Source organism: Tinamus guttatus, unplaced genomic scaffold (genome assembly GCF_059628265.1).
Source record: "Tinamus guttatus ecotype Peru unplaced genomic scaffold, ASM5962826v1 Tinamus_guttatus_pri_ptg000420l, whole genome shotgun sequence".
NCBI classification, from domain to species: Eukaryota; Metazoa; Chordata; class Aves; order Tinamiformes; family Tinamidae; genus Tinamus; species Tinamus guttatus.
Window position 1 is genome coordinate 821,482 of NW_028288954.1, and position 11,714 is coordinate 833,195.

The 11,714-nt window shown below is 56.9% G+C and overlaps 1 protein-coding gene across 1 annotated transcript; it reads left to right on the top strand.

Moving 5' to 3' along the window:
• Window positions 1-286: 286 nt before the first annotated feature.
• Window positions 287-11,076, top strand: LOC148593297 (antigen WC1.1-like). Its single transcript, XM_088531472.1, has 15 exons — window positions 287-353; window positions 662-976; window positions 2,031-2,339; window positions 2,546-2,860; window positions 3,826-4,143; window positions 4,225-4,539; window positions 6,181-6,495; window positions 7,374-7,436; window positions 7,520-7,834; window positions 8,164-8,199; window positions 8,492-8,629; window positions 9,363-9,458; window positions 9,899-9,976; window positions 10,416-10,580; window positions 10,844-11,076. The coding sequence occupies exons 1-15, from the start codon at window positions 287-289 to the stop codon at window positions 11,074-11,076; spliced, it is 3,078 nt and encodes a 1,025-aa protein (XP_088387598.1).
• The last annotated feature ends 638 nt before the right edge of the window (window positions 11,077-11,714 follow it).

Consider the following 11,714-nt stretch of genomic DNA (forward strand, 5'->3'; position numbering starts at 1 on the left):
GATGCCCCAGAGCAGTGAACAGGACATCCGCAGTGGAGCTGTGCTGCATATATGGTCATGAACGGCGCTCGAGAAGTTCATTGGAGGGCTGGGCTGTGACAGAAGGGAGATAACTCCCGATAATGTCTAAAATGGTGCCTGCTGCTTCGATTGGCTCGTCCGGGAGCTGGGCCGGCACCTGCAGATATATATTGGCCTCCCATGTTTGTTGTCCTGCACAAGTCCCCAGGATCTGTGGCAGGGAGAGGGTGCATCAGGGCAGTGCCATCAGGGCAGGAGGCTGCAGATGGAGGCAAAAGGACTCTGTACCTCTTGGGTGCTGTGGCTGCTCGTCTGGGTGCGACTGTGCTGGGGTAAGGGCTGAGTAAGTGTGGGCTAAGAGTGAGCTCTCCCCTGTAATTGAGGAGGGAATGAGGGTTGGAATGGAAGATGGGGATCATCTCAATGCTCCCTGGGGACCCATAAAGCCCTGCAGGTGGTGGGTGCATTTGAGTGGTACCCATGGTGGATCGGGGTAAAGGAAACGGGTCTGTGAGCATCCCAAGAGTGCAGAGGGGAGATGTCTCACACCCCAGGGACTGGGACTCAGCCCTAGGACCCTACACAGTCACTGTGCTGGGGCTCAGTACCCTCCTAACCGACCCTGTGTCTATGTTTGAAGGTGCTGTGGAGGTGAGGCTGGAGGATGGAGACAGCCGCTGTGCTGGGAGAGTGGCGGTGAAACGCCAGGGCCAATGGGGTACTGTGTGTGGTGCTTTTTGGAACATACAAGATGCTGCTGTAGTTTGTAAGCAGCTTGGCTGTGGATTTCCTCTCCGTGTCCCTCCATATGGATATTTTGGGCCAGGATCTGGCCAGATTTGGCTGGACACTGTAGGCTGTCAAGGCACCGAGACTGCTTTGTCTGAGTGCACACATGGTGGTTGGGATAACCACTACTGCGGTCATGCTTTTGACGCCGGAGTTGTTTGTTCAGGTAAGGAGTCATCCAGTTCCTCACCTCTGGAGTGGGGCCTGGGATTAGGGGAGTACCAGGCTGTGCTTTGAAGGAGCAGTGCGTGGGTACCAGCTCAGACCCTGACATTGCCACTTCCACTGTACTACTGCAGCTTCTGCTGCTGCTGTCCCTGGGGAAAGTCCCAGGTGAGCCCACCACGGGGTGCACAGACCCCATCAGGATCCTGGGGGCTCAGCCCACCCTCAAGTGGTGCCTCAGGCTGAGAAATGAATCCCTCACCCTGCTCTACAGGTTCTAGGTCTCCATCAATCTCCTCAGGTTCTGCCAGGATATTCCTGGCAGTGCTGGGTGTCCCTGTGCTCCAGACCTCAGGATGACTTGCTCCGCACCCCATGGCTGGGGAAATGGTACAAGGTGTCTGAGGCTCCTGCAGTCATTTTCCTCACAGACAGGAGTGCCTTGGCTGACCCAAAGTGGCTTTTCAGAGGGGACAAGAGCAGGGCCTGGGGCAGAGAAGCAGGGGGATGAGCAGGGCACCCCTTGTCCAGGGCCACCCCGTAAGGACCAGCCCCCCACGAGCTCTGGGTTGGTGTCTGTGGGGCCATTGTCTGCTCCCTCCCACGTCACCACAGGCTCAGGCTGGTCCTGCTGGGTCCGTGTCACAGACCCCTCTGACAGCGCAGGACACCCTGGGAACAGGGAGCATTTTGGGCTGTTCCAAGGCAATTCCCCAGGCTGTCTCTGAGCTCTGCATGGCTGAACAGGCTGCAGCAACCATTAGGGCCGTGGTGCTGGGGATCTGTGCCAAGCAGTGGGGCAGCCTGTGGGGCAGCAGCATTTCCCTGAGCAGTGCCTGTGGCTATGGGTATGTGATTGAGACAAGCTCCAGAGCACTGTGTGGGTGTGAGAGGAGGTGCAGAGGATCTTGAAGGGTTTGTGTCATCAGAACCTATTGAGAGCTGCTGTTTGACGTTAATGGGATCCTGTGAATGTGGCTGCCATGGTATGTAACTGCCAGAAGCTTGTGGAAACTCCCTGTCATTGTGGGCTTTTTAATTTTTTTTTTCCCCAGGATTTGTTCGGCTGGTTGGAGGAAATAGCCCCTGTTACGGACGTGTGGAGATCAGAGATGCAGACCAGTGGAAAACAGTCTGTGACTCACACTTTGATGTGAAAGCTGCTGGCGTTATCTGCAGGGAGTTGCAGTGTGGCACTGCGCTGCCCATCCGTGGGGGAACTCACTTTGGAGAGGGGGTCGGTCCCATTTGGGATGGAGAGCTGCAGTGTGTGGGGAATGAGCCCTTCCTCTCCTCCTGCCCCAGGAGGTCCCTCAGCAACCAGACCTGCAGCCATGCCAACCACGCTGGTGTCACCTGCACACGTGAGCATTCAGGGAGGCAGTGTGAAATGCCACCCATAAGCTATGTGCTAAGAAACAGGGAGCAGGGAAGTGAGGTGGAGTTGTTGTCTGTAATCTTAAAATGATGTGGAAGGAGCAGAAAGGGCTGCTATCCCCTTGGCATCTCCTCCAGCACCTGAGGGTGCAAGAGCACAAAGCCATCCTCACTTTCCTTCCTCTTTCCCCAGAGTACACAGGATTCAGGCTCGTGAATGGCAGCACGGCATGTTCAGGGCGAGTGGAGATCGAAGTGGAGGGGATCTGGGGAACCCTCTGTGACTCTGGCTGGGACATCTCCGACGCTCATGGTCTCTGTCATCAGCTCAACTGTGGATTTGCTGAGTCCATTCCTGCAGGAGGGCACTTTGGGAGAGGAACAGGCCCTGTCTGGAGAGACACTTTCCACTGTAATGGGACCGAATCCCATTTGGGACAGTGCCCTGTGACTGCTCTTGGGGTGTCCCCATGCTTGCCTGACAACAATGCTGGTGTTTTTTGCTCAGGTGAGTTGAGGAAAAATGGATTAATTCATTTTGCCCCTTTTGTGTGACTTGGAAACACAAAACAGGGGAGTATCTGATAGTGACAAACTGAATTTCCTGCTAGAGAAACTATGGGTTCCCATGGAGGGATTCAGAGAGCTTTGCCAGCTCTTTCAGAGCATATTTCCTTGGGGGAGATGACAGCTGAGCAGGGAGCCGGCATCTCTGCTGTTCCAGGGCATCTAGCTCAGGCCTTGGGGCCACCTGCAGGCCTGGGCTCCTCTGTTGTCTCCTGGGGCACAGGGCCAGGAGGGAACTGCGGGACACAGCTCCACTCCCTGCAGCTGTGAAAGATCCTCTGCTCCCTCCTGCAGCCCATACCCCCATCCCAGACCAGACCCTGATCCAACAGCCTGCAGGGACTGCCATGAGTGTGCCCAGCAGGAGCAATTCCTGAGGCTGAGCAGCACCTTGGGGCTAGGATTTGCCCTTGCTCCTTGTCAGTATAAACCTCAAACTTTTCCTGTTTTGTAAAGAAGGCCCTCATCCCTCTGGTTCTTGCTAAGGACACAAGCTCCATGTCCCAGATCCCTAGGGATGTAGAAGGGCAGAGCTGTCCCAGCAGGAGCCAGTCCCAGCTTGAAGATGGAGCAAGGCTGCTGCTCACCCTGTCACCCAGGCCTCCATGCACCCAGGTGGTACAGGCCACCACTTCCTGCTGCTGAAGCTGCTCCAGATTCATCAATAAGGACATATCTCGTGGCTCAGGGATTTGGCTTGACCTCCAATGCTTTCCCATTTCCATCACTGAGATAATATTAGAGCTCAGCAAGGTTTAGGGCCTGGAAAACAAAATCCCTTGGAGCACTCCCCTCCTTGAGCTCCTCACTATGAGCTGGATATGGATAGGTGAGCTCCAGGATGTCCAAGGGCATGAGAAAAGGAATCAAGGCAGCGTGCAGAACATTTCCCCTCTCTCTGAGCAGGACTCTCTGGATCCCTGCGTCTGGTAGGTGGAGGGAGCCGCTGTGACGGGCGAGTGGAGATGCCCCTGAATGGGACATGGGTCCGAGTCCTGGATGACCAGTGGGACCTGAACGATGCCAGCGTGGTGTGCCGGCAGCTCCAGTGCGGAGAGGCAGAGCAAGCCTACAACCCGCCGAAGCCTGAGCGAGGGACGGGCCCCGTGGGGCTGAGAAGGGTCCAGTGTGCAGGGAAGGAGACTCACCTGACCCTCTGCAACACCTCCCTGCCTGCGGCAGCACCTGCAGGAATTGCCGAGGACGTGGGGGTGGTTTGCTCAGGTGAGTTGCTCTGACGGTCCCCAATGTGCTGTGCTCCCCAGGGCTGCGAGCCCCTGATAGCCGGGTTTCTCCTGGGTGCAGGGAGCCGGCAGGTGCGGCTGGTGCACAGGGCAGGGCGCTGTGCTGGGAGAGTGGAGATCTACTACAACGGCACCTGGGGGACCGTCTGTGATGACTCCTGGGACCTGCTGGATGCCACCGTTGTTTGCCGCCAGCTGGGCTGCGGGGTGGCTGTGAATTTCACCGGCTCTGCTCATTATGGGGAAGGCTCTGGGCAGATCTGGCTGGATGATGTGAACTGCTCCGGGGATGAAGCTGCTCTCTGGGAATGCCCGGCCAGGCCTTGGGGGCAGCACAACTGCAGGCACAAAGAGGATGCAGGAGTCATCTGCTCAGGTCTGTGCGGGCAGCCAAGGTGGGAGTCTGGTGCTTCATGAGGAGGGGACGAGGGAGAAGCTGGACATGGTGGAAGTGCCCCGACTGCCCTGAGCCCCCTTCCTGCCTGGTCCTGGGGACACCCATGCACAGTCCCCACAGGACCTGCTCAGGGCTATAGGGAGAGCACAGGTGTCCCCACAGGTCAGGGGGGAGGGTAGTGCTGCACATTGGGTTCTTCTCTCTGCTCCCTTGGTAAAACAGTGCCTTGCTGGCAGTGCCCGCTGACTATCTGAGCCCTGGGATGTCTAGAAGATTCCCTGCTTCTTGGTGGAGGCACGGGGGCCACGTGGAGGGCAAGAAGGTGCTCAAGAGTAGTCAGCATAGATTTACCAAGGGGAAATCATGCTTGACTAACCTGATAGCCTTCTATGATGGAATGGCTAGCTGGATGGATGAGGGAAGAGCCATCTATCTCGACTTCACCAAGGCTTTTGACACCATCCCTCACAACATCCTCCTGGGCAAGCTCCAGAAGTGTGGGATAGATGAATGGACAGTGAGGTGGATTAGGAACTGGCTGGATGGCAGGGCCCAGAGAGTGGTGATCAGTGGCGCAGACTCTAGTTGGAGGCCTGTAGCTAGCGGTGTCCCCCAGGGGTCAGTCGTTGGTCCAGCCCTGTTCAATTTATTCATCAATACCTGGATGAAGGCACAGAGTGCTCCCTCAGCAAGTTTGCTGATGATACAAAACTGGGAGGAGCAGCTGATACCCCAGAGGGCTGCGCTGCCATCCAGAGGGGCCTGGACAGACTGGACAACTGGGCGGTGAGAAATCTCATGAAATTCAACAAGGCCAAGTGCAAGGTTCCACACCTGGGGAGGAATAACCCCAGACACAGGCTGGGGACCGACCTTCTGGAAGGCAACTCTGCAGAGAGGGACCTGGGTGTCATGGTGGGCGACAAGTTGACCATGAGGCAGCAGTGTTCCTTCATGGCCAAGAAAGCTAATGGGATCCTGGAGTGCATTAAGAAGAGCGTCTCCAGCAGGTCGAGGGAGGTGATCCTGTCCCTCTGCTCAGCCGTGAGGAGGCCACATCTGGAGTATTGTGTCCAGTTCTGGGCCACACAGTACGAGGGATGTGGAGCTGCTGGAGAGAGTCCAGCACAGGGCTACAAGGATAACCAGGGGCCTGGAACATCTGCCCTATGAGAAGATTCTGATGGAGCTGGACCTGTTCAGCATGGAGAAGAGAAGGCTGAGAGGAGACCTGATCAGTGTATACAAGGGAGGCAGTGAGGAGGATGGTGCTGGCCTCTTTTCAGTGGTGGCCACTGGTAGAACTAGAGGAAATGGCCAAAAACTAAAGCATCAAAAGTTCCACAGAAACTTAAGGAAAAAATTATTGACAATGAGGGTGACAGAGCATCAAAACCTATGTGGATGCAGTCCTGTGTCACATGCAGGGGGATGTGTGTGCAGGGGGATTGGACTAGATGACCTCTAAAGGTCCCTTCCAACCTTAAGCATTCTATGATTCTTAGAATAATCCTCCCTATTCATGGATGCCATAGAATGCCCTAAGGAATTATTGTTATGTTTATCTCTGCTCACTCCAGGACCGTCTTGTTCCCCCCAGCTTTGTGTTTTTCCTTCCAGAGTTTGTGGCCTTGAGGCTGGAGAACAGTGATGGCTGCTCTGGGCGCCTGCAGGTTTTCTACAACGGGTCATGGGGGAGTGTTTGCTCCAACTTGATGACTTCGAGCACTGTGTCTCTGGTGTGCAAACAGCTGGGCTGTGGAGATGGAGGATTCCTTGAAACAGACCTGCCATATAGGAAGGTATCTGGCCATACATGGCTGGATCATGTTGAGTGTGGGAAGAGGAACAGCTCCTTTTGGCAGTGCCCCTCGGATCCCTGGAACCCACAGTCCTGTGATGACCAACGAGAAGAGACCCACATCACCTGCAATGGTAATGCTGGAGCCATGTGGGTGCAAAGCTCACAGTAGGTCTTGCTCCCTGTTCAGCAAGGCACAATGTTGAGAAGGGGTCTGGAGTGGCTTTTACTTTCCGTATCAAATCATTCTGCTGTCAGTGACACAAATACAACATATCCATGAGCAGCAGCTGCCCTGAGCTACCCACATGGCCAACGAGGGGAAGAGGCACATGCAGCCTCCACCTCACCTTGGTGATCTCCTCTACCGCACCTTGGACACCTCTTGGAGGTGCCTGTTGATCTCTGTTGTGAATAGACGGGGCCCGGACAATCACCTTTTAGCTTGGGAAGTCCATGCAGAGCATTCCACTCATGGCCGTGGTTTGCTGAGGGAATGGGAAGGGGGAGCGAGAATGCGGTGCTGGTGGCTCAAGGTTATGTAGGAACCAGGGTGTGCCCAGGGCATTGCTGGCATCAGAGCTTGGAAACAGCCTCCCCCTGGGGACATGCTCCTGCTCCTCTGCTAACCAGGAAACCTTTTGGGATGAGCAGCCAGGGTAACCCTGGAGTCCAGCACTGTTACACACGGCATTATCAGGGGGGTTCACCTTTGTCCATGAGCAGGGGGAGGTGCTGGGAGGTTCAAGCACAGGTCAGTCCTGATCCTGTCCACATGACCCCCATAACAGAGCGCTGGAACAGGCAGCCCAGAGAGGTTGTGGAGTCTCCTTCTCTGGAGATCTTCAAAACCCGCTTGGATGCAGTCCTGTGCAACGGGCTCTAGGTGACCCTGCGTGTGCAGGGGGGTTGGACTAGATGACCTCTAAAGGTCCCTTCCAACCTTGAGCATTCTATGATTCATTCTATGATAAAGCAGCCCCTTCCTTCACTGTAGTGTTTCCTTCTACAGCGAGACAATCAGAAACACCTCCAGCTCTAGCAGCCGAGTGCCCCAACTCTACGAGCTGCACAGGTAACTGCTGCTCCCTGTGCCCTTCTCACCTGACCAGACCCTCCCAACTACCCCAATGACATGGAGGGTTCTGTGTTTTCCAGAGATGGAGAAGATTCGTGTCGTGGGAGGAGAGGACGGCTGCTCGGGCAGAGTGGAGGTTTGGCACCACGGCGCCTGGGGGACGGTGTGTGACGACTCCTGGGACATGAAGGATGCTGAGGTGGCCTGCAGGCAGCTGGGTTGTGGCCCTGCCGTGTCTGCCCTGGGGGAGGCTGCGTTTGGGGAGGGGACGGGTCCCATCTGGCTGCAGCAAGTGAAGTGCAGAGGGACAGAGCGGTCTCTCTGGGACTGCACGGTGCAGTGTGGCAACAGTGGTGCCTGCCAGCACAAGGAAGATGCTGCTGTGAATTGTTCCGGTGAGTGGCAGTGCTTGGTCCCCTTGTTTGGGGACATGTTATCCCAGCTGGGCCCTCACAGGGCCCCAGACTCCTCAGAGCAGGGGATGTCCCTGCAGAGGTTGGGTGCCTGGTGGGGAACAGCTGTTATGGGGCAGGGTGTCCTCATGACTTTTCCTGTGGGGTTCTGCAGCCCCCTGAATGCCTGTCCTGGGCTGTCCGTGCTGTCCTCCCCATGACCCAGAGCAGAGAGCCCAGGGCCTGTCATGGGCACCCAGGGAAGGACTGTTCTGATGGCACTTGGAGGGGACATGCACAGGCACAGCCTTATCTCTCTCCCTGCTCTGCAGCTGCACCCAGGATGACAACAGCAGCCCCGCAAGCAGGTAACCTGTCCTCCTCCCTGTGTTGGGTCTCCTTGGGGCCAGGCTGTGACCTGCAGCCCAAAGGAAGGGGCCCTGTGCTGGGATGCAGGGCCTCAGAGAGGAGGCCCAGGGGTGGGAGCGGGTGGATTTGCGGAGGGTTGTGAGTCACCCAGCAGTGTGAGAGATGCCAGTACAGGGCCCCCCAGCCCTGCCATGTGCGATGTCTCTCAGAGTGGGGTCGAGACTGGGGTGTCCCTGGGCCCCAATGTGCCCCAGGCAAGGGTCTGCCTCGTCCATGTCACTACCCATGCAGATCTCACCCAGAGGCAGGAGAGGGAAAGCGGAGGAGTCTCCGTGCCTGTTGTCATCTGCATCATCCTGGGGGCCCTGCTCTGCCTGCTCCTGGCCCTCCTGGCAGGGCAAGTGCGAAGAGCCAGGGCTCAGCACAGAGGTGGGTCCTTCCCCAGCAGTGCCAGGGTGGATGATGCCTCTTGGCAGCCCTGTGGGGGCTGTGGGGTGTGTGTGAGGGCACAGAGGGGCTGGGGTGGGGGTGCTACCTCCTGCCTTATTCCCTATTCCTTCACTGTTTGTGGGACACCCGCAAGCAGGAGCTATGGGAGAGCTGATGCAGGAGGAGATGGTGATGGGGGAGGAGCGAAAAGGCAGCGAGGGACTGGGAGAGATGGGACCAGCAGGAGACGTCCAGCGACGCTGCTGGCTACGCTCTGAACAGTGCTAGGGGAGGCTGTGGGGCAGGAGCAGTGCCAAGAGGAGCTCAGGGCAGGGGGTCTCTCAGAGTGGGAGTCGGTCCCTGGGCTGCTTCCTCTGTCCTGCCCTGTTCACCCATGTCAGGGCAGGATCATTTTATGGACCAGTCTGGCAGAGAGTGAGAAGCTCCCTGGGGAGAGGTGCTATGGGAGCTGCTCCCTGGTCAGAGCAGGGACTGACTTGGAGCCGAAAGGGACATGGGGGCTGTCTCTGAAGAGAGAGCATGAGTTGACATTGCCCCAGACCATCTCCACAGGGGCGTTGCTGTCACTGGGGATCTGACTGTAGTACCTGGGCAGAGCAGTGTGTCTGGGCTGTGGGCTCAGTGCTCGTCTGGCTTGGGTGGCAGGGCTTAGTGCCCACATCGGGGTCCTTCTCTCTCCATGTGCCTGTGCTGATCTTGCCCATGTCCTCAGCCTCCAGGAGATCTCTGGAGCCCTTCTCTGAGGCCATATACCAGGAGATCGACTACAGCCAAGTGTGGGAGAAGCAGGGGAGGTTTGGTCCTCCAGGTCTGTGTGGTTGGTTCTGGAACAGAGCACGTGGCAGGGCCCTTTTCACTGGCCCTAACCCACGATGGGACCGTTGCAGCCCTCGGGCCAGTTGTCCCCTCAGTGCTGGGGTCACGGGTTCTTTCAGGAGAGCAGCCCAGTGCTGGGCTCAGGCAAGGAGCTTCCTTCCAACCTGCTCTGCCCATCCCAGCCCAGGGGCACAGCTCCTCCCTGCCTGCCCTGCTGCCCCTATCGGTTGTACCTGTTGGGTAAGGGAAGGGGGTGGCCAGGGCAGCTCTGAAAGGCCCTTGGAGATGGGATTTGTCCCATGGGAGCAGGACAAGCCCTGGGCTGTCCTCCCCACACAGTCCCTGCTAGGTGGGTCCCCATCCCCAGCAGGGCTGACAATTGGCAGGGTCAGCAGGGCTCACCCCGATAGCATTCGCTGCTCCTCTTGCCAGGTTCCTCTTCAGAGGGTTCCCTGACCAAGCTGCAGCCCGAGCCCAGGGACAGTGAGGAACGTCCTGAGTCAGCACCAGGTAATGGGCAGGGAGGCAGGGGAAAGGTTGGTCTCTCCTCCCCATAGCTGTGTCACTGAGTGTCACCATTGGGATGGGGAGGAATTGCCTTCAGGAATGACTCTGGAGTTCTGCAGTGTGGGCAAGAATTAGATATGCCCCACTGAGCTGGGTGCCTGAATGGGGCTTTCTTGGGCTCAACTTGTCCCTGCCTCCATCAGGCTCTGAGTTTGTCCCAGGGAATCCCTTGCCCCAGTACAGACTCCAGCTCTGCTATCCCTGTGGCAGGGGGAGAGGGCACCCCACTGCCTCACACACACTCCCATAATCCTGGATCCAGGATGCTGGATCTTCTGTGGCCCTACCAACACCAGTGTCTCTGCCCTTTGTTCCTTCATGTCCTTCCTTCCTCTGCTTTGTGGGAGGGCTCCTGTCATCACCAGCTCCTCTCTCGTTTCAGAGGTCCCTGTCCTGCCCACAGGTGACCCAGCGGAAGGCTATGACGATGCCAGAGAAGTACCTGACCCTGGGAAGGATCGTGTTCCTAGCCAGCAAGACTGGGAAGCGCCCAGGGAAGCAGAGGACGGTGAATGGCTTGAGGAGGCACAGAGAAATGAGAGGGAAATGCAGCTGCTGGCTCCTGGGGTGCTGTCCCCAGTGCCAGGAGAGTGGCAGCAGCCTGAGAGCCCGGCCTCCTGGCATGGGGAGGGTACCTGCCTTAGGAGTTTTCCTGGTGAGGAGACGGGGGTGGGATTAGGGGACTGAAGGTCTCAGGCAGTGAGAGACAGGGAGGAAGGGGATTCACAGCCCAGGAAGGGCATGTGTGTGGGGCAGACTGCAATGCACTGGCCTTGCTGCTTGCAGTGGGGAACGTGCGCTGCTGGGGATGTGATGGAGCCCCCAGGGCAATCAGAGCAGCCCCATCCTTTCCCTTCGCAGACACAGCGTATGATGATGCTGAAGGAGCATCCCTGGCACATCCTCATGAGGACACCAAGGCTGTGAGACTGGACCCTGGTGCCAGACTGTCCCTGAACCCAGGTCTGAGAGAGCCCATCACCACCATGAGGTTGGGTGCAGCTGGGACAGAAGAGAGGTCTGTGCAGCTTGGAGAGTCATGAGTGACAAAGACTGCTTTCCCTTCTGCCACTAGTAGCAGAAAGAGCTGGACATTGCCTCTCTCATCTTTTCTCTACTTTTATCCCATGCATTGCTATTTGTTCTTATTAAAACCACGTGGGAGTTTGACCCAGAGATTGTGTTTCCCTCCCCAGGTGTTGGATGTCTCCCCAAAGCTGATCAGGGAAGGTGAAGCAGCACAAACCAGCAGTGGGTAAGGGGAATATCTTGGGAAGAGCAGGCTCTGAGACAGGCTGTGCTCCTGCAAGAGCCCATGACCTCTGGGGTGTGGGAATAGTGATGAGTCCAGCTGGAGGATATTTCTGCTGGCAGGGACATAGAATCATAGAATTATTAAGGTTGGAAGGGACCTTTAGAGATCATCTAGCCCAACCCCCCTGCACACACAAAGTCACCTAGAGCATGTGGCACAGGATTGCGTTCAAATGGGTTTTGAAGATCTCCAGAGAAAGAGATTCCACAACCTCTCTTGGCAACCTATTCCAGGGCTCTGTCACTCTGTCTAGAATTTTTTCCTTAGGTTCCTGTGGAGCTTTTGGTGCTTCAGTTTGTGGCTGTTTCCTCTTGTCCTATCGCTGGCCACCACTGGAAAGAGGCTGGCCGCATCCTCCTCACTCCC

What these genes read in the sequence shown, in the direction of transcription:
- LOC148593297 (XM_088531472.1), top strand. Translation starts at nt 287, where the DNA reads ATGGAGGCAAAAGGACTCTGTACCTCTTGGGTGCTGTGGCTGCTCGTC. An exon ending in CGCTGGTGTCACCTGCACAC is followed by an intron (nt 2,340 to 2,545) that starts GTGAGCATTCAG and finishes CTCTTTCCCCAG; the next exon opens with AGTACACAGGATTCAGGCTC. An exon ending in ACGTCCTGAGTCAGCACCAG is followed by an intron (nt 9,977 to 10,415) that starts GTAATGGGCAGG and finishes CTCTCGTTTCAG; the next exon opens with AGGTCCCTGTCCTGCCCACA.